Below are 20633 nucleotides of genomic sequence, written 5' to 3' on the forward strand. Positions count from 1 at the left end.
GAAATGGTATGGGAGGTGTGATTTGACACCGCGCCAAGATTTGAGCTGCCATATTGTAGGCAACGCGGTGTTGCAGACACGAATCAGAGCTTAGCGGGCCAACGGCTGGGACACTTAGTGTTCAACAAGTGCCTGCGGAGTGTATTCACAGAAAAACTGCATACATCTCAGGGCCTGTGTCGCCACGTGGAAGGAGGCAAGTGGAACTTGCTTTGGACTATCTTAGGTGCCCGTCAGGGAGCCCACACAGTTGTTGGCATAATGGGAAGGCCTGACGCCAAGCAGCCCAAATTAAACTTCGATGCCGCGAAAAGATGAACAAAGCCGGCGCAGGAAGACCAGGACCAGGAAACTATAGCACATACTAGTGGCAGTGCTCCCCCGCAGACTGCAGATATAAATAACATCCTGCAAGAGATCAGACAAGGCTAAGGTGGATAGAATGTCGTCCAGGATGGACGCTATAGCGCATAAATTAGATAGACATGAAGACCGCATCAAGGGAACGGAACGGCGCATATCTGAGACCGAAGAAGTCACTGCCCAGCACACGACGCAGCTTGCAAGAATGGACAAGTTACTGCGCACGATCGCAGCCAAGAATGAGGACTTGGAAGCGCGTAGTCGGCACAACAACATCCGCGTCATAGGAATTCCAGAGTCAACAAATACTGGACGTATGGAGGAATATATTGAGAAGCTCCTGCTGACGGCGATTGGAAGGGAGGCTTTTTCCTCGCAAATCATCATAGAGAGAGCGCACAGATCACTGGGCCCAAGACCAGTGCCTGGTAACACGCTGCGCCCTATAATTGCACGGTTGCTAAACTATCGAGATAGAGATGTGGCCCTTAGGGCAGCGAGGAACAAGCAGACACAATCCTACAATGGAAATACCTTCTCCATATACCCAGACTTTACGCCCATTGTACAGGAGGAGACACGTAAATTTATGGACGTAAAAAGGAAATTAAGAAATGCACAAATTGACTATGCACTACTGTATCCTACGAAACTCAGAGTGACACATCAAGGGAAACAGAAGTTTTTCACACGTTCCTGAAATCAGTGAAGCGGACGAATAGAGGAGGTAATGTTCAGGAAGCACTGCAACGACGAATTTGTGATGACGAAGACGAAAATATGGAAAAACTGCTAAGCTGGGAAGAGGTAGAAAGACTTACATTGGACTCAGAAGGGCTGGTGACTCGCATAGCCTGTGTAGACCACCGGGAGGTGAGATCTTTCCGATTGACTAATTTGCATGTATGTTTATTTGATAACGGTGAGGCTGGAGGGGAGTGGAGGAACTGCGTAGCTATCTAGTGTGCACCCCCCAAGGGTATACCCCTACTGTAGACCATACTGTACTGGGTGCAAATGTTGTTGGGTGGTGGGGTGGAGGGGTGAGATCAGTATTCTGGCAAGTTTTGGGTTGCTTCAGTGGGTGTGGGGTGGTAGGGATTTGTGGATAGTTAGTTCGGTACGCATTGCGGGGGGGGGTGAAGGGGAGTGAGTGGGAGGTACACATGGTCGTCATATTGTCTAACTGTTTATGCTTCGCAGGTGGCTCTAACTTCGTTATGTGGTGGAATTGGGAGGAAAGTGGCAGAATCATAGGCATCTATTGGAGTGCAAGACCGGAGGCTGGACATCAGCAGGGTGCGGAGAGTGACAGGGATGCTGACCGCAAGAGATCATGCAATTCGTAGCTATAAATGACCTGAATGTGATTACGTGGAATGTTAGGGGACTACGGAATCCGCAGAAAAAGCGCCAAGTATCTTATCTGAACAGGCATCAGGCCCCTGTGGCACTCCTACAGGAAACTAATTTTACCCCGCAAAATGATAACCCCTTTGCCAGCAGATGGGCAAAGGGGTCCTTCCTATTCCTCATATGCCAGGGGCACAGCCATTCTGATAAAAAAACATACCCCTTTCACTTTGGCGGGGGCGAAGTGTGATGCTCAAGGGAGATATTACGTGGTCTCGGGGAGACTGGGACTCTACTCAGTCACCCTGGCCTGTTATGGGCCGAATGGGGATGACCCACAGTTCTTTATCGAATTATGGGCCCAAATCTTAGACATTGGATCCACCCACATAATATGGGGTGGTGATTTTAATGTTACGCGCGACCCAAATATTGATAGGTCCAACCCAGCCCCCCATCATTATACCAAGGCACGTGTGGTGTTACACACTACGCTCACAGAGTATAATTTAAGGGATGCCTGGAGACATCTACATCCCCATGGCCGGGAAGGCATCCATTTCACAGCACATGCAGCGTCATGGGCACGACTAGATTACATATTCCTCTCTGAGGGGCTTTGCCCTGCGATCTCAAAGGTGCAACACCTGGCTAGGACGTATTCAGATCATGCGCCTGTGAGACTTACCTTATCCTCTGCAGATATGGGCCCACCACGGAATTGTTGGAGGTTGCAACCTACCATGTTACTGGACGCTGTGTTCCAGGAGGAACTTAGGGAGGAGGTGCAGGATTTCTTTGCGCGAAATAAGGACTCTGTTGACAGCATCAAAACTATATGGGAGGCAATTAAGGTCACGCTAAGATGGTTTTGCATAGCTAAAGGGGCTGGGGTGCTTAAGGATATTATGAATACATTGCATACACTTGAGTCTGAGCTAAAAGCGCTAGAAGCGTCGCTGGCCCGTACACCAGATAGCGCAATTCAAGCAAAGATAAGGGAGAAGCTTTTAGAATATACAAATGCGGTCTGCAGAGAGTCACGGTTTAGAAGGCGGTTCTGGACAGCTCGAAGATATGGTGAGGGTGAGAGGCCGGGTAAGGCACTCGCGGAAACAATTAGAAGAACTCGAAGCTCCAATGTAGTGATTGAGCTGGAGGGATTATATGGGCAGCTGTACAAAGACACCGCCAATATACTGAATGCATTTACGGCACATTATTCCAAATTATACACTACTACACGTATGTACAGTCTAGACCTGGAGGATTATCTAGGAGATGTCTCTCTGGGGTGGTTGAGTGACACACAGATGCAATTTTTAAGTACCCCGTTTGAGTTAGATGAGTTGAGGGAGGCAATTATGCATATGCAGTCAGGGAAGGCCACCAGGATGGACGGCATCCCAGTAGAGTTATACAAAACATATGTGGATATGATGGCTCCCATATTACGGGAGGTATATGAGGATGCGCTAGAGGTGGGCCAACTACCCCCCCTTCTATGAGAGAGGTCCTCATCACGTCCCTCCTTAAGCCGGGGAAACCCCCGCAGCAATGCGATTCATACAGACCTCCGACGCTGCTTAATTGCGATGTGAAGATACTTGCAAAAATCATTGCTACGCGTCTTGGGCTTCTTATGGAAAACTTGATTCTGCCCGACCAGTCAGGCTTTGTACCAGGCAGAGCGACGTCTCCCAATCTAAGAACACGGTTTATGATCATGAATAATGTTTCATCGGAACTACCCTTGGCGGCTATCTGTTTAGATGCCACAAAGGCTTTCGATTCTATTGAATGGGATTATGTGTTTGGTGTGATGGCACGCATGGGGTTCCCTCCTATTTTTCTCTCATGGATCAAATTACTATATTACGCTCCAATGGCTAAGGTACATATTAACAGCAGACTCTCTCAGGGGTTCTCAGTCACCAGAGGTACGAGACAAGGTTGCCCCCTGTCGCCCTTACTTTTTACAATAGCGGTGGAGCCACTGGCGTCTTGCTCATCCGGTTCCCATTGATGGAGCATTATATACCCCACTGTCTATTAGAGACAGGGCGTCGACCACAGTGACATGTACGGTTGCTGATTGGGCACAAATAAGTAAGCTGTTAGAGGTGTCTATGCTTTATTCACCCCTTTTGACCCTAGTGTATCATCCATCTATGCCCCTCCTCCAAGAGGTGCTTTTTCACAAGTTTGCGGAGCGTACACAGACTAAACAACGGGGGGGACCTATACCATGAAGGGAAGTTCCGTACATTGGAACACTTATTTCAAGATTTACAGCAGACACCAATGGATACCTTCCTGTACATCCGTCTTAGACAGGGACTTCGTGCTATTACCCCGGATTTTCCCAATGAACCTCAAGCTATTGCGCCACTACAGATGGCACTCCAAGGCGCAACGGCCAAGCGTTTGGTATCAATGATATACAGAATAGTGCAAACACAAAGGGAGGAGCCTCCACTAGTGGCGAGAGCTAAATGGGACAATGAACTAGGCACGGAACTAACGGACAGGTAATGGGAATTCTGCTCGCAACAGACAGAGGGTCTCGGCGAATAGTAGATTTAGGATTATCCACTATAAATTCCTTCACAGACTATTTTACATGCCAGTTCGCATGCAAAGATACAAGCTGAGGGATTCGGACACATGTGACCGTTGTCATGCCCCGGGGGCCGATTTTTTGCACCTTGCCTGGGAGTGTGCTGAGGTGCAGACTTACTGGATGCAGGTTTTCACCGCATTGACAACAATGATTAATGACAAGGTGGAGCCCTCACCAGTGCTTGCTTTGCTGGGGTATGTTGAACCGATACAGGCAGCACACCGCAGATTTGTAGCTTTAGCACTACTACTTGCTAAAAGGAGAGTGGCGTGTAGATGGGGCAGAGGGAGAGCCCCTAAATTCAAGGTGTGGCTTGACGATTTAATTTATTGTCAGGAACAGCTCTCGACTTATGCAGAGTTACTACCCATAGAGTCCAGACCCAGTAATATATGGGTCCCACTGCAATGGTACCTGTTGGCCCATCCCCAATCCAGCCCTTCTGAAGACGCCAGGGCCTAAACCTATACTGTGGTATCTTGGGATTCCACGCCTCTAAATATTGCATTGATGAATGGGGAAAAGTGATGCGAAGGACACGGGCAGATGAAGAATGAGTCACAGACTTGTGGGAGGCCCGGATGTGCAAGCATGGAGATGGAACTGAGTCCCTCTGGCGAGTTATGAGAATGGATGTGCTCTGTTGCTAAATTTGCTGTTGAATATTACCGGTTTAAGATCAGACTTGTTAATGCACGATTCTGCTGACTTGTTGGTTTTGAGGATGCTAGTGAATTTTCTGCACCTACAGCGATTACAAACAATTTTTGATCAGGATGCAGGTTGTAGACCACTATTCTGAATGATTGTTCTTATTTACTGCTACCCGAGTCTATGCAATGTAAAAAGATGTTTTGTTCGACTTACGTATGACTACAAGTGTACCATGTTGTTATTTATGAAACTCAATAAAAAGAATGTTAAAAAAAAAAGGATTTTTGAAGACCACTGACAGACAAATGAAAAACAAAAGCAAGCAATGAGTGGAGTTGGAACTCCACAAAGCAATTACTAAAGGTCGCTAAGCGAAAGCGCAAGCTCTGCCTAGGCTCGACCTAAAAATGACACTTAAGGCAAGAAGAACTATGTCATTTGACTTTTTGTAGCTACTTTTATGATGAAATAAACACAACATTACATTTATAAATGTACTCTATTGTACAAAGTCCTAGTTAGAAGAAATCATATGAAATGATTTGTGCAAAAGATAATTTTTTAAAACATTTTTTGACTGAATCCATGTAACAGACACCAAGTGGGTCAGGTAATCATAGTAAAACTAAATTTAAATGTTACCACTGCAGAATGGTGGGAGAAGAATTTTCTTTCCTCCACAGTGCTTAGGCTTAGAATGCCCTGTCGAGTTATCCATTGTCACACCAGCTACGTTAAAGGGTCTTAAAGAAATTCTTGTTAATGGTTAGTATACTACACTTTAGCCATTTTATGCTTCATCTCAGTATAATTTTTATGCTTCCAGAATGTTTTTGTATTTGCATTTGTTGCTGTCTTGTTCAATCCTGGAGTGGTTTGATGAGGTGTTTGCCCAAAACGAACAAGGTACTTACCTTCGGTAACACTTTTTCTGGTAGATACAATATCTGCCTGTGGATTCCTCACCTAGTGAATATCCCCCTTGCGTCAGCAGCATTCGGAAATTCTTTCGTAGCTTCGCGCCGACGTGGGCGACGTCATAGAGGCACGGCATCGCGCGCGACTCCGCTAACGTCACCGACACCATATTAGGCCCACGCCGGCGTGATGACATCAGTTCCGCCCTTTTTTCCGTGCCTTCGAGGCACACGGACAGACCAATAACAGTAGAAACATACATAGTATACACAGTACACAAACATCAAGGTAACACACGCAGTGTGAAACAAATGCAATAAAACATTTGAAATAAAGAATTCCTCGACAATAAAATAAATATATTACAGTAACTCTGGTATAGAAGAGTGGACAACAGGGAGGCGGGTGGGTCAGTGAGGAATCCACAGGCAGATATTGTATCTACCAGAAAAAGCGTTATCGAAGGTAAGTAACTTGTTCTTCTGATAGATACATCTGCCAGTGGATTCCTCATCTTGTGAATAGATTCCCACAGCAGTCCCCACTCCTGGAGGAGGGTGTCCACTCTTCTATACCAAGAAATCCTGGAGGACAGAGCGTGCAAAGCGGCCGTCCCCCCTCACTTCGGAATCTAACCAGTAATGCTTCGCGAAAGTGTGGAGGGAGGCCCAAGTCGCAGCTCTGCAAATGTCCTCTACAGGCACACCTCTAGCCAAAGCAGATGTTGCAGTCTTTGCTCTAGTGGAATGAGCCCTTATACCCTCTGGAGGTTCCTTACTCGCCAGGGAGTAGCAGATCTTGATGCATAAAATTATCCATCTTGATAGCGTGCGCTTGTGCACTGCCTTCCCCTTCCTGCAGCCAGCAAATCCGACAAACAGCTGGTCATCTGACCTGAACTCACTCTTTCTCTCCAGGTAAAAGCTCACCGCACTTTTAGGGTCCAAACGGTGAAGTCTCTCCTCCTCTTTAGAGGGGTGAGGGGGAGAATAAAAAGTAGGAAGGGTAATGGACTGCCCCAGGTGGAAAGGAGTTACCACCTTTGGCAGAAAAGCAGCCTAACAACCTGAGAACCATCCTATCAGTATGAATGGATAAAAACGGGGGCTTTGAACTTGGAGCTTGAAGCTCACTTACCCTCCTTGCCGAGGTAATTACTATCAGAAAAACAGTTTTAAAGGACAAAAGCCTCAAGGGACACTTGTGTAATGGTTCGAAAGGCGAACCCATTAGAAAAGTTAGTACAAGGTTTAAGTCCCACTGAGGTACAATAAAAGGAGTTGGAGGAAATTTATTGATTAGGCCCGTGATGAACTGTAAAACAATAGGTGACTTAAACAAAGAGGGCTGGTCCGGCAAACAAAGAAATGCCGATAAGGCCGACAAATAACCCTTAATAGTTGCCACCGCAAAACCCTGCTGGGCCAAGGAGAGAGCAAATTGAAGAATATTGGACAAACGAGTCCCTTAAAGGGTCAATGGACTTCTCCCCACCCCAAACAACGAACTTAGACCATCTATAGGAATAAATGAACTTTAGTGGAGTCAAGCCTGGCCGATAAGAGGACATCCACCACATCGTGTGGGAGAGAAAATGAACTTAGGTTGCCCCGTTCAATCTCCAGGCATGAAGGTGTAAGGTCTGGAGGTGGGGTGTAGAACCTGCCCCTCCATCTGGGAGAGGAGATCTGCCCTGCGAAGGAGACGGAGCGGCGAGCACGAGGAGAGGTGGAGAAGATCTGTGTACCACACCCTTCTTGGCCAATCAGGGGCGATCAATATAACTTGGGCCCGGTCTTGGCGAACCTTCCTCAAAACCCGAGGAATCAAGGGTATGGGGGAAACGCGGAAAGGAGCTTTGAGTCCCAACTCAACTGAAACGCAACCCACAAGGCTCCCTGCATCGGAAACTGGAGACTGCAGAATGACGGGCAGTGAGCATTCTCGTGAGTTGCAAATAGATCAACCAGAGGGGTTCCCCAAGTCCGAAAGACCCAACAAACTACCTCTGGATGGAGCCTCCACTCGTGGTCGGCCGAGAACTGCCGACAGTGTCCGCACGTACATTCAGTACCCCGGCCAGATGACTTGCCATCAGACAAATCTGGTGGTCCTGAACCCAGGACCAGAGACACAGAGACACTGCGACCCCACTCCTCCCTGCTTGTTGACTTACCACATCACGGTTGTGTTGTCCGTCAGGACTTGAACTGACGCGAAGGGAAGGGTGGTAGATCTTGAGTGCCAAACGTATTGCCCGCAACTCTAGAAGGTTGATATCAAGCAACCTTTCCTCTGGAGACCAAAGACCCTTGACCTCCAGATCCCCCAGATGAGCACCCCACCCTAGAGTGGATGCATCCGTTATCACAGTGGCCACCGATGGAGGTAGATGAAAAGGCTTTCCTTGTGACAGATTGCCTTCCAAACTCCACCAAGTCAGATCCGCTGCAGTTTCTCTGGAGATCCTCACCGACTCCCTGAGATCTCCGTTGTGTTGAGACCACTGCCTGCGGAGGCACCACTGGAGTGCCCTCATGTGCCAGCGTGCATGGTTGACCAGCAGTATGCAAGAAGCCATTAGACCGAGCAAGCGAAGGACCTTCAGGACTGGAACGAACGCTCCACTGTGAAACAAAGGAATCATTTCCTGTATGTCGCGAATCCTTTGAGGTGGAGGGAATGCACGACATACAGAAGTGTCCAGTACCGCACCTATAAACAGGTTACGCTGGGAGGGCACCAGGTGAGATTTGGGTACATTTATTGAAAAACCCAACCTGTGCAACAACTGAGTTGTCTCCTGCAGGTGATTGAGCACCTTCTCCGGCGTCTCTGCCTTGATCAGCCAGTCGTCCAGATACTTACATACAGGAATCCCCGACCTCCTGAGATGTGCCGCTACCACTGCCATCACCTTGGTGAAGACTCGTGGCGCAGTATTAAGGCCAAACGGAAGGACCGCAAACTGGTAGTGTTGAGACCCAACCGTAAAACGGAGATACTTTCTGTGCGACTTCAAGATGGGAATATGAAAATACGCATCTCGTAAGTCGATTGACACCATCCAGTCTTCTTCCATCAGCGCCTGAAGAACCTGAGCAAGGGGAGCATCTTGAACTTCTCCTGCTTCAGAAACAAGTTCAAGATCCTGTGATCCAGGATTGGCCGAAGCCTGCCATCCTTCTTGGGGATCAGGAAATACCGGGAGTAGCACCCCTGACCCTTTTCCTGCCCTGGAACCACCTCGATCGCACCCTTTCTGAACAGCGCCAGGACTTCTTCCTGCAAGCGAAGCCGGTGGTCCTCCGTACAATAACCCTGGCAAGGAGGGTAATTTGGGGGAAACTCCCGAAAAGGAAGAGCATACCCATTCCCCACGAGATTGAGAACCCAAAGATCTGATGTAATCAATTCCCATTCTCGTAGGAAATGGGTAAGCCGGCCCCCCACTGGGCCCGCATGATCCGGAATGGCGGATCTAGGGCTGCTTTGCTGCGTTGGCAGGGGGCTGGGAAGGGGAAGAGGAAGAAGAGGAGGAGGCGACTTGACGACCTCTGGGCCGTGCTGTGCTCTCTGTCTGCCTCTGTACGCCTTACACAGAGTGTTTTGCTGCTGCTGAGGCTGCTGCTGAGTGGACTTGAAGGAACGAAAATAAGTTCTGCCAAAACCTCTAAAGCTTTTTCCTTAAGGATCCCCTGGTCTGAAGGCCCAACGACTTAGCTGTTGCCCTGCTGTCTTTAAAACATTCTAAGGCAGTATCTGCCTTTTTGCCAAACAAACCAGATCCGCCAAATGGCAGATCCAATAACGCAGACTGGACATCCATGGAAAACTCTGAAGACTTTAGCCATGCAGCTCTCCTCGTAGCCACTGAAGAGCCCATGACCCTAGCCACAGAATCCGCTGTGTCTAAGCCACTCTGGATTACCTGCCTTGCTGCAGCCTGAGTGTCCGAAATTACCTCCTGGAAGTCCTTTCTATCATCTTCCGGTAACTTCGGCACCAATTGTTTCAAAGTGTCCATAATGGCGTGGATATAACATCCCATCAGACAGGTCGCATTTGTGGACTTTAACGCCATGCTGGTAGAGGAGAAAATCTTTTTAGCAGCCTGATCCTGTTTTCTCGACTCCTTTTCTGCAGGTACCTGTGGGAATGCTCCAGTTGACTTCCTGGAACAGGCAGCCTGCACCACTAAACTCTCAGGCAGAGGGTGAGTGGACAAAAATTCAGGGTCATCTGGAGCAACTCTATCTCCTGGCAACAGCCCTAGATACTGCAGGAGCCGACAAAGGTTTCTTCCAAACATCCAAAATTGTCTCTGCCAGTGCATCATTAAACAGCAGAATTGGTTCAACCACTGAGGATGGAGAGTGAAGGACCTCCGTAAGAAGGTTTGATTTAAACTCAGCAGTTGGTAGAGTAATGTTCAACAAACTTGCCGCCTTCCTTATCACCATATGGTAAGGAGCCACATCCTTAGAGGGTGCATCCGGCACTGAAACTAAATCCCACTCAGGAGACAGTTCAAGGCCACTAGCCACTGTTAGATCATCAAATGGGTCCTCAGATTCCTGTAGCTCACCCTCCTCAAATTTACCTTCTTGAAACCTTTCTTCCTCCAAAAGCCTCTGGGCTTCACGCCTCGACCTGTGCTTCACATACAAGGCCGACGGATCCACTGTCTACTCCGACGGCACCGGCATAGACGTCGGACGAGCAATTTTCGAACGAGGTCGATCAGGGTTCGGCATCGGAGTTGATGGAATCGGCGTAGATGGAATAGGCGTCGACGGCTTTGGAGTCGAAGGCCTCGCCGGCGTCGGAAAATGCCAAAGCGGCGCCGGAGCCGGCATGAAGGGCATAAAGGGCGCAGGAGCATAGGTCTGGGGAACACCCAAACCATACGCCAACGGACCCGTGGGACCAGCAGGAGCCCCAGTGGGATACATTGCCCTATTATATATTCCAAACATCGCGTTCAGAAACTGCGACGGATCCTGACATGGAGCCAGGAAGGCAGGGTACATAGCCTGGGGCTGCTCATGAGGACGTGGAGTCGATTCGACGTCGACCTCCTCTTCGGGCTCGTGCACCGGAGTCGACGGACCAGCTGGCAACGGAGTCTCTCCCTCACCACCCACCTCCTCCTCACCTTCATCCTCCCGACCTGAAGGATAGGATGGTGCCGGAGATGGATTCGCTACCTGCCCCGGAGAACCTGGCGAATTCGCAGGCGACACTTCACCCTCGGCGTCCTGCTCTTCTGAAGGCGAAGACACCACGACCTTTTCAACCAGCTTCACCTGCGACTTCGTCCTTCCTCGAATGATGCCTGGACTCATGGGTTCTCTTCTTGTGTTTCTTCTTTGAAGAATGTGATGCATGGGCCGAAGTCGAGTCTAAGCGCGACCTCGATCGAGACCGAGACCTCGAACGCAGAGTTTGCGACCTCGAAATTTTCTTCTCTTTTCTGCCTTTAAATTTCGCCACGAGAAGCTTGGCTTCTCTCTCTCTCTCTCGGAGGGCCTTGGAAGTCATTTTCCTACAAGACTGGCAGTCCTCAACATCGTGGTCGGAGCTTGAACACCATATACAGCATTTGTGTGGATCCGTAATGGACATAGTCTTCCCACACTCGCCACAAGCCTTAAACCCGGTCTTCTTCGAAGACATGTCGAGTGAGAAGACAAAGAAGCACAATTATCACAATGTAACAAAGTTACAGCAATTGCTACGGACAATCCCTAGAAAACCGTTAGCGTTGACGACGCGGAAAAAAGATAACTGATGTCATCACGCCGGCGTGGGCCTAATATGGTGTCGGTGACGTCAGCGGAGTCGCGCGCGATGCCGTGCCTCTATGACGTCGCCCACATCGGCGCGAAGCTACAAAACAATTTCCGAATGTTGCTGACGCAAGGGGGATATTCACAAGGTGAGGAATCCACTGACAGATGTATCTATCAGAAACATGAATACACACGCTAGTGTACTGCTAAGTATAAATGCAGGTAAAGTGAAGTAGTGTGGCTCACTGGTTAGAGGCGGCAGACCCGAGAGCAGAGGACGGCCCGGGACCAGGGTTCGATTCCCGGCGCGGCAGGTTTCTGGACCAGGGTCAGCGGACTCGATAATTCTTTCGCCTCGGTGCCCACTCTGATCAGCGATCACACTCGGCAACTCTGGGCATTAGCTTGCCTCATCTTCACTAACGGCCCCACCAGACCGCTGGGGATGCCTGGTCTCACCCTGGAGATACCCATTAAGGGACCATCTCTCAGGGAAGCCAGGAAGGGTTTCGCAGCGGTCGAAGCGCCTTGGGACCCTACGGGTAAGTAGTGCGCTATATAAATGCCTATACATTTACATTTACAAGTTGTTTCGATATCCATGCCCTTGTGGTGATAAAATATATGAACTACACAACGATGTTCATCTTTTATTCTACAATTAATAAGGAAATCGCTTCACATAACTTTCCCAAATTAAAGTGAAATGCATTTCAATCTTTTCTTCTCTCGATTCAAAATGCAAATGATTTTCCCTCTCTTACATTTTTGTGTTAGCTTTGTGATCGGTTTTTGGGCTCTGTGCTTCCTGTATGGATTCTATCACATGTCTTGATACATTGGACTTGGGAAGTAGGTTGCAAATCATGTATTATACAAATAATCTAAATAGCACTTTAAAACAAATCCTTAGTAATATGTAATAACAGAAAGACAGAACAAGGAACATAACAGGAAAAGTAGCAAAATTGTATACAGGTAATTGTTCACAGTTAGTACCTCAATGAGTTGTGTTTTGTCATATTCTTCACGATGCTGGTAGATGCACTGGCTAAGTACTGAGTACCACCTTTCAAGCTCATCAACGGCAAGGTTGCTGCTTTTTTTCACCAGCACTTCTAAAAGGTTCTGTGGGAAGGAATGTTTGAGTTAATACATCTTTTCCTAATGAAAAATGTTTGGATAGGCTTTCACTTGACAACACTGTGATGCCAGCAGGCAGTACAATATGAGCTACCCTAAGAGCACTAAATGGAGACAAGCTACAGCTCAAGGAAATACTCTATAATACCCAAGGAGCAACTGCACAACATAAGCATATTGCAAGCCCCAGAGGAGTTCCACTACTATACTTAGACAGCCATCAATACAGTAATGCGTGCTGTCATTTGCAACACAAGAGGAGGTGTGAGTTAGGGTGTGCACAGAGAATCTTAACTGGCACATTTCAATGGTGTTTTGCATTGAGCCAGAAACTTAATACAGTTTTAACTGAGAAATACTGTATAATATATACACACATATACAAATACATATATACATATACATGTCCAAGAACACTCCCTAAAACAAGGAAGTCTGAGGCCACTTAGGGGGAACACAGCGGAGCATCTTTATTGCAGAAAATCACAAAGGTGCGGACGGGCGAATGCAATTCAGCCTTGTGGCCTCTTCAGCGCCCAGCGTGTTGCACAGGAAAATGATGCGCCGCTCACCAGTTCTGCCCCACCCAGTTCAGATAAATACTGTGGTTAGCTCCTCCCCCAAGCTGTGATCTGTAACACCTGCTTGGGCTCTCTGATGTGATGTCGAACTACTGATCCCAGCATGCTGTAGAATTGCCAGGATCACCACGTTACTGCGGAAATAGCAGGACTGTTTTGGCAGCTTTCTCCTTCTGTCCCGCTCTGCCTGCTACAAACAAGAAACTCCTTGTGTCCCCCAGTCTGCACCACCATCGCATATACATATACATATGCTCACGTTGTAAAAAATGGCTAATACAATGGGATTGATCCTTTGTAGAGAAGTTGTTTTAAAGAATTGAACTGTATTTATTATTTTAATTAGTTCAAGTACACCCGGGCAATTTACATGTCATTTTAAATCAGCATGTTTATGTAAAATATCTGCCGTGTGTCCATGGCTATATGCCCTTTTTGAAAAACGTTGTGAAAGCGAATGGTGAAAACGCATTAGGATGTTTTCAGTGTTTTTGCACATGTGATCAATGACGCAAAGAGTGGGAGGGGCACTTTGCACTTTAAATGTAGACAATGGTGTATTCAAACTGTGACACGTGATCAAGGGCTTACGGGCTTGAAACGCGTTGTGTTGGGTCACTTAAAATAAAATCACTGCCCACTTGAAATACCTCGGAGGTCTGTGTCTCTTTCCTCGCCTGTCTGCTGCTGCTGAGTATCAGGAAGTGGTTCGAGCCGCGGGAATGAAGTATGCCGCTCCAGGGTGGACCCGTGATGGCACAAACCTGTGTCATCTCTACGGGAGGTCGGAGTCCTGTGACCAGATGACAATACACAGCAGGATGCACAACGCCACAACGCATCAGCCCACATGGGTTTTAAAACTTTTAACATTAACTTTGCTGCCACGCAGAACCTACTCACTTGAGGTATTATCATACAGCACTACGAGAACCACAATTCCGTTTGGACACGCCCACATGGGCAGGCTCTTGTATGAAAGTGCACGTCAGGTTCTCCAAGTGAACAGTTGCCATTGATAAAGGGAGGACGATCCCGAAACCGGTTTGGCGAGGAACAGGAGAGATGCCTGTGCCGGAGTGCGTCTCATGCTGCATCTGATCCTGAATGAAATGGATTAAAATTTCCGAATGTGTTGCTGTTTCCCACAGAGGGCTCAACCTTGTGTTGTGATACATACATACACATATATATATATATATACATATACATATATATATATATATATATATATATATATATATATATATATATATATATATATATATATATATATATATGTAGGAAAAACTACATAATTTTCTTTAAAACTAAAAATCTTTCAAATGAAAAATCTTGAAAATTACAGTTTTTACTAATTAATATTCTCTAACAATCAAAATTCCAGGAACTCTTCCAAACTGTGGCAATACTTATGCTAGTATCTCCTTTAACAACATAGAACCATTTCCAGCACCACACACGTTTTTTCTGCCCAATGTATCTTGCATTTGCACCTTAAGAACTGTCAAGTCATCTTAAACTCCATTAGTCCAATAGAAATAACAGGGAGTCACTTCTTAGACTAGACTCCTTTTTTGAGCAACTCTGGCAATCCTCCCTAACTCACAGAATCATATGTTTTATAGAATCAGACCTTCAGCCCTTTAGGAACACTTAGGCACTTTACATTATTTTATCAACACTAAGGTATAGGGGCACACAGACTATTTTATCACATACTTGACAGGTCCTATAAATCTTCAATACTAGATTTAAGATTGTACCCACAGCTTATCGATTAAGTTTAGATTCAACATTTTCAGGGGAATAATATAATATTATTCAAGATTTAGACACCATGTATATACATCAAGCATTCAATCAATCAAGCCTCTATTATGAGATAGGATTTGTTACAAGGTCTAGAATAACATGATAAATGCATTTAAACTAACATGAAGTTATTATGTGATTGACTTTTGAATATGAAATAGCGGTATGTTAAATCAAGAGGTATCAACTTTGTTGATTTTAGAAGAGCAGTGATGGTTACGAATGATTTATATCGAATCCAGCAAACACACATTTTTCAAGTTTTGTATACATTCCAAATGTATTTTTCCTTTTTATGCTATGGCAAAATAATTTTGTACTCACCAATTTTTTTCAGTATAATGACAATAGACTGTTGTCCATGACTACACCGGCTTTCTATCAAGTATATATTGACTGAAAAAAACATAGGTTTCAGGGACGTTATAGTTAGAAATTAGCATTTAAAACACCTTAGAAATTCACTGGAAAAAACATAGGTTTCAGGGTCGTTGTTACTTGGACATTTCACTCGTATAAAACCAAAAAAATGTGGCTGTTATAGTTTGTGGAGTGAACTATACCTCGCGCCCTTGCAATGCACTGCTGATGACGTCACATATTACATCACTCATGACATGAAGACCCGTCCTTTGTTGAGTAGTGCCTTGTAAGCATGGGTGAGCATTTTCAACTGGCATCTCTTTGCGACTGATAGCCAGTGGAGGTTCCTGAGGTGTGGGGTGATGCGAGTGCCTCTGAGGAGGTCCAGGATGAATAGGGCTGATGTGTTCTGGATAGTCTGGAGTTTCGTCATGAGTTGGGCAGTCATTCCTATGTAGAGGAAGTTGCCATAGTCTAGTCTGCTGGTGACTAGAGCCTGTGCGACTTTTCGCCTAGTGTTGGGTTGGCGCCATCTAAAGACCTTCCTGAGCATTTGGAGGGTGAGGAAGCAAGAGTAGACTGCGCTGACCTGCTCCTTTATAGATAGCTGGCTGTTGTGGATAATGCCGATGTTGCTGGTGTGTTCGGTGGGCTTGGGGGTTGGACCCAGCTCAGGTGGCCACCATGCATTGTTTCAGACGATCTTTTCCCTAAGATGAGTACTTCTGCCTTGACAGAGTTGAATTTGAAAAAGTTGTTGATCATTCAGGTGACCACGTCTTTCATGCATCTTTCGAAGTAGTTGGTGGCTGCTGGGTCATTAGTCGGGGGTAGGATGAGTTGGGTGTCATCGGCGTAGGAGATTATGTCGAGTCCCTGGCCCTTGGCGATGCTTACTAGGGGTGTCATGTAAATGTTGAAGAGGGTCGTCTGAGTGATGAGCCTTAAGGTACACCAAAGGTGATGTTCTTAGGGAGCGAGGAGTAGGGCTGCAGGATGACCTCTTGCATTCTCCCTTTGAGGTGAGATGCAATCCACTTGAGGGCTGCTCCTTGGATTCCAATCCGGTGGAGTCTGTAACAGTGTATGGTGAGATACGGTGTTAAAGGCTGCTGAGAGTTCAAGGCAGATGAGGGCTGCTGTTTATCCAAAGTTATTGTCTGTGGCTGCGACTAGGGCTGTCTCTGTGCTGTGGTTAGTTCTGTTTGAGAGGGGTGCAGAAGGTTGTGGTTCTCTGTATCTAGTGAGCTGGATGTTGATGGCTGTCTTGATGACCTTGGCTGGCAAAGGGAGCAGGGAGATAGGAAGGTAGTTCTTAGGTCCTGGGTTCGCGGGTGGTTTCTTCAACAGCTGCTTCACTCCAGCATGTTTATATTTCTGGGGAGAAGTGGGAAGTGGGCTGTGTTGATTGAAGAGTTGCGGACCTTAGTGAGTTCTTTACTGATGGGCTAATTGCAGAGGTTGAATGTATGGTGTGGGCAGCGGTCTGCTAGTGCTCCAGAGTGGAAGGATCTCATGATGGATGCAGTCTCCTCCTTATTCCATGAGGTGAGCTGGTGTGGGTGTACGTCGTTTGGCGCAATGCTGTGTGGCAAAGTATTGGTAGATGGTGCTAATTTTGTTGTGAAAAAAAGTCAGTGAGGGTTTTGCAGAGAGCTTGTGAGGGCGTGATGCGATTTTCAGTTGCAGAGGGGTCGGAAAATTCCTCGACTATGTTGAAAAGATCCTTGCTGTTGTTGGAGCGGTCTTCAATGCGGGTGGCTGGGGCTTGGTGTTTTTCAGGAGGTGGAGGGGTTATCGGTTGAGGGCGTCTTTGAAGTATTTTCGACCAAGAGGGTCTTCCTGGCACACCATCTTCTTTCCTTCTGTCTGCAGTCACGTTTCTGGGTCTTCAGTTCTTCTGTGAACCAGTTGGAGTGTCATGTTTGTTTATTGGCTTTGGTGGGTTTCTTCGGTGCACCTTTGTCAGCACTTGCCGTGAGCGAGTTTGCAAATTTGTTCACCGCTCGTTTTGCCTCTACGGTGATGGTGGTGGGCAGGCAGGATTTAAGGGGATTGGTCCATCGCTGTTCTGATATCTTTGTCTTACTGCGCCATATCTTGCTGGCAGTGGAGGTGTTGGGTGGCTCGGAGATGACAAAGTGGATGCATTGGTGGCGGGTCCAGGTGAGCTCCTTGGTGTGGGTGTATTTTACTGTTGCCGGCAGAGAAAATGGGATCAAGCATGTACTCTGCAGAGTGGGGGGTGGCGGGGGTCAGTTACCAGCTGTTTAAGCCAAGGTTGTCCATACTTTCTAGGAGGTCGCCTTGCTAGTGTCCGCAGTGTTCTCAAGGTGGAAGTTGAGGTCTCCTAGGAAGATGTATAGATTCTAGTTGATGGCATAAGGGGCAATGAAGTCGGGGTAGTCATTGCAGAAGGTATGGCGGGGTCCTATAAGTCTGTATGCAAGGGTGCCTCTGATAGTTTTGCTTTTGGTTCGGAGTTGAAAGTTGAGGGGTAGGAGTCGTCTGTGGTGGTAGAGCATTCAAGGTTCTCCTTGTAGATTATGGCAATGCTGCCGCTGTTTCTGTTGGATCGGTCGCCGGTGTGCGATCTTGTATATGTCTGGAGTGACTCTGGCGACATCTGGAGCGGATGCAGGGTTCAACCAGGTCTCAGTGACGAAGACGGCGTCCGGGGCATGGGTTGTAATGGCGTCCCAGATTTCAGTGACGTGTTTTCTGAGTGAGCGTACAGTAGATCTTTCTAGAGGAGTTAGCGTTGGTCTTGTTGGTGATTGTGTGTTATGCACAGTGGATGATCGGTGAGGCGTTGGTGGTATCCACGGTGCTGCAGTTGAAGTGGCAGCTCTGGCAGAAAAAAGGGCCTTCATGAAAGGAAGCAATGACTTTTGGCAGAAAGCAGGCTCTACTGCGTAGAACCAGCTGGTCTGGGTAGATGTTTGCGTAAGGAGGCTTGGATGATGAAGCCGGCAGATGCTATTGCCACCAGGAAGACGGTCTTGATGGTAAAGAGCCAAGAGGACAGGTGTGCAATGGCTCAATAAGAGAGAGTATCAGAAACGTTAGGACAAAGCTAAGGTTCTACTGAGACATGATAAAGTAGGAAACGTGTTGAAAACCTTTCAAGACCCCAAGTACAATTGGGAATTTGAAGATGGATGGCTGATCAGGCAACCACAAAAAGTCTGAGATGGCAGAAAGAAAGCCCTTTAAGGTGCCCATAGCAGAGCCCTGCTGGTCAAGGGAAACGATAAAGAAAAAGGCCTGAGAGAGAGGAGCAAAAAGAAGTTCAACCTATTTTTCTGCACACCATGCCACAAACTTGCCCGAACGGCAGGCATATACCTTTTTGGTAGAGGGACACCTGGGCCTCAAGGCAACACTGCAGACTTCGGGAAGAAGGTAGAATGATGTCAACTGTAGCCGCTCAATCTCCACTCAGGGAGGCGGAGCGTTAACAGGTTTGGGTGGAGAATCCTCCCCTGCTGCTGCAAAAGAAGACCCTCCCGGAGAGGCAGCCGGATCAAAGGACTGATGGCCATGCTCAACAACTCGGGATACTAAACTCCTCAAGTCCTGTTTGGAGCCACAAGGATGACTTGGGGCCAGTCATTACTGATACTCTTGAGAACTCTGGGCAGTAGTGGTAAGGGCGGAAAGGCATAAAGGAGACCTGAGCTCCACTCAAGGTGAAGAGTCTCTGAGAAAGGGCCGCATTGGAAACTTGGCATGCGGAACTGCTGACATTGCGTGTTTTCGGCGTGTCGAAAAGATCTAACCAAAGCTCTTTCAACTGCTGAAAGAGACCTTGCACCATCCCTGGATGGAGACACCATTCTCATTCAGAGAGCCCGCCAGGTCTTGAACCGCTAGGGATATGCCCCGACATTCCAACCATGTCCAGAGACGTAGGACCTCCTGACATAAGGTCAATGACCCTACCCAGCCTGGTTAGTTGCAGTACTACATGTCAGTGGTGTTGTCTGTGAACACTTTCACTAGCCTTCCCTTGATGCAGGGTAGAAAAGCTTTTAATGCTGGTCGGATCACCTGGAGCTGTAGAAGGTTGACATGGAGTCCAGAATTGTGCTGGATAACAGAGGCTTTTGATCGCCACCTGTGTCTGATGGCCGCCCCATCTCAGGACTGACGCATCTGATACCACTGGGTGATTCGGTTGGGGAAGGGAGAGGGGTCTTCTGCTGACCCAATCAAGGTTCGTTAACCACCACTCCAGATCTCTTGCAGGTAACTCTGAGATCAGGACTATGTTGGAGTGATTCCCTTGATGCTGCGCCCACTGGAACTTCAGGTCCCACTGCAGAGGCCATATATGCCAGCAGGCATGAATCACAAGACGGATGCAAGAGGCAATGACTTCAAGTAGTCTAGGAGTCAGTCCCACCGAAATCCAGGAGAGAGGCTGAAACATCACTATCATAACATGAATATTGTGGACTTGCCGTTTCAGAGGATAGGTCTAAAACTGCACTTTGTCCAATAAAATAGAGCATCTGAGAGGTAGTCAGATGATAGTAAACCCCAGCGAATGCAGATGGTCAGCCAACAGCCAGTTGAAGCAGACCGGATTTGAGCATGTGCATTTTAAACTTCTTCTTGAGGAAGAAACTGAGGGCGCAGGTCTAGGACAGGACGAAGGCCTTCATCCTTCTTGGGCATCAGGAAGTAGCAGGAATAACGACCACAGCCTACTTCAGGCATCGTACCATCTGTACGGCTCCCTTGGGCATAAAAGCCATCACTTCTGGTGCAGCAAGGAAAGATGGTCCTCCTTCAGCTCAGTCATCTTCTCAACCACCAGCTAAATCCCAGGTCTGCAGTCACCACTCAAGCCCATACAGGTTTCAAACTTTCAAAGGGCAAGCGACTAGGTAGATGAGGCTCTAATGAACCCTAAAAACCCCAATGCCAAAAATGATCGGCAGGCGTCCACCAGGAAGGACAGGTAGCACATGCTACCTGTGAGAAGTTGGCTTGGTACATGAGGCACACTTATGTAAG

The 20633-nt window shown here is 47.4% G+C and overlaps 1 protein-coding gene across 3 annotated transcripts in view; it reads right to left on the reverse strand.

Annotated features, from left to right (window-relative positions):
* Window positions 1-20633, reverse strand: part of ATAD2B (ATPase family AAA domain containing 2B) — a 945800-nt gene that overhangs the window by 33500 nt on the left and 891667 nt on the right. For all 3 annotated transcript variants that reach the window (XM_086926259.1, XM_086926261.1, XM_086926260.1), the window contains exon 27: window positions 12706-12834. In XM_086926259.1, the coding sequence (XP_086782385.1) occupies window positions 12706-12834 (129 nt within the window). The remainder of the gene's footprint in view (window positions 1-12705; window positions 12835-20633) is intronic.

This window comes from Lissotriton vulgaris, chromosome 6 (assembly GCF_964263255.1).
Source record: "Lissotriton vulgaris chromosome 6, aLisVul1.2, whole genome shotgun sequence".
NCBI lineage: Eukaryota > Metazoa > Chordata > Amphibia > Caudata > Salamandridae > Lissotriton > Lissotriton vulgaris.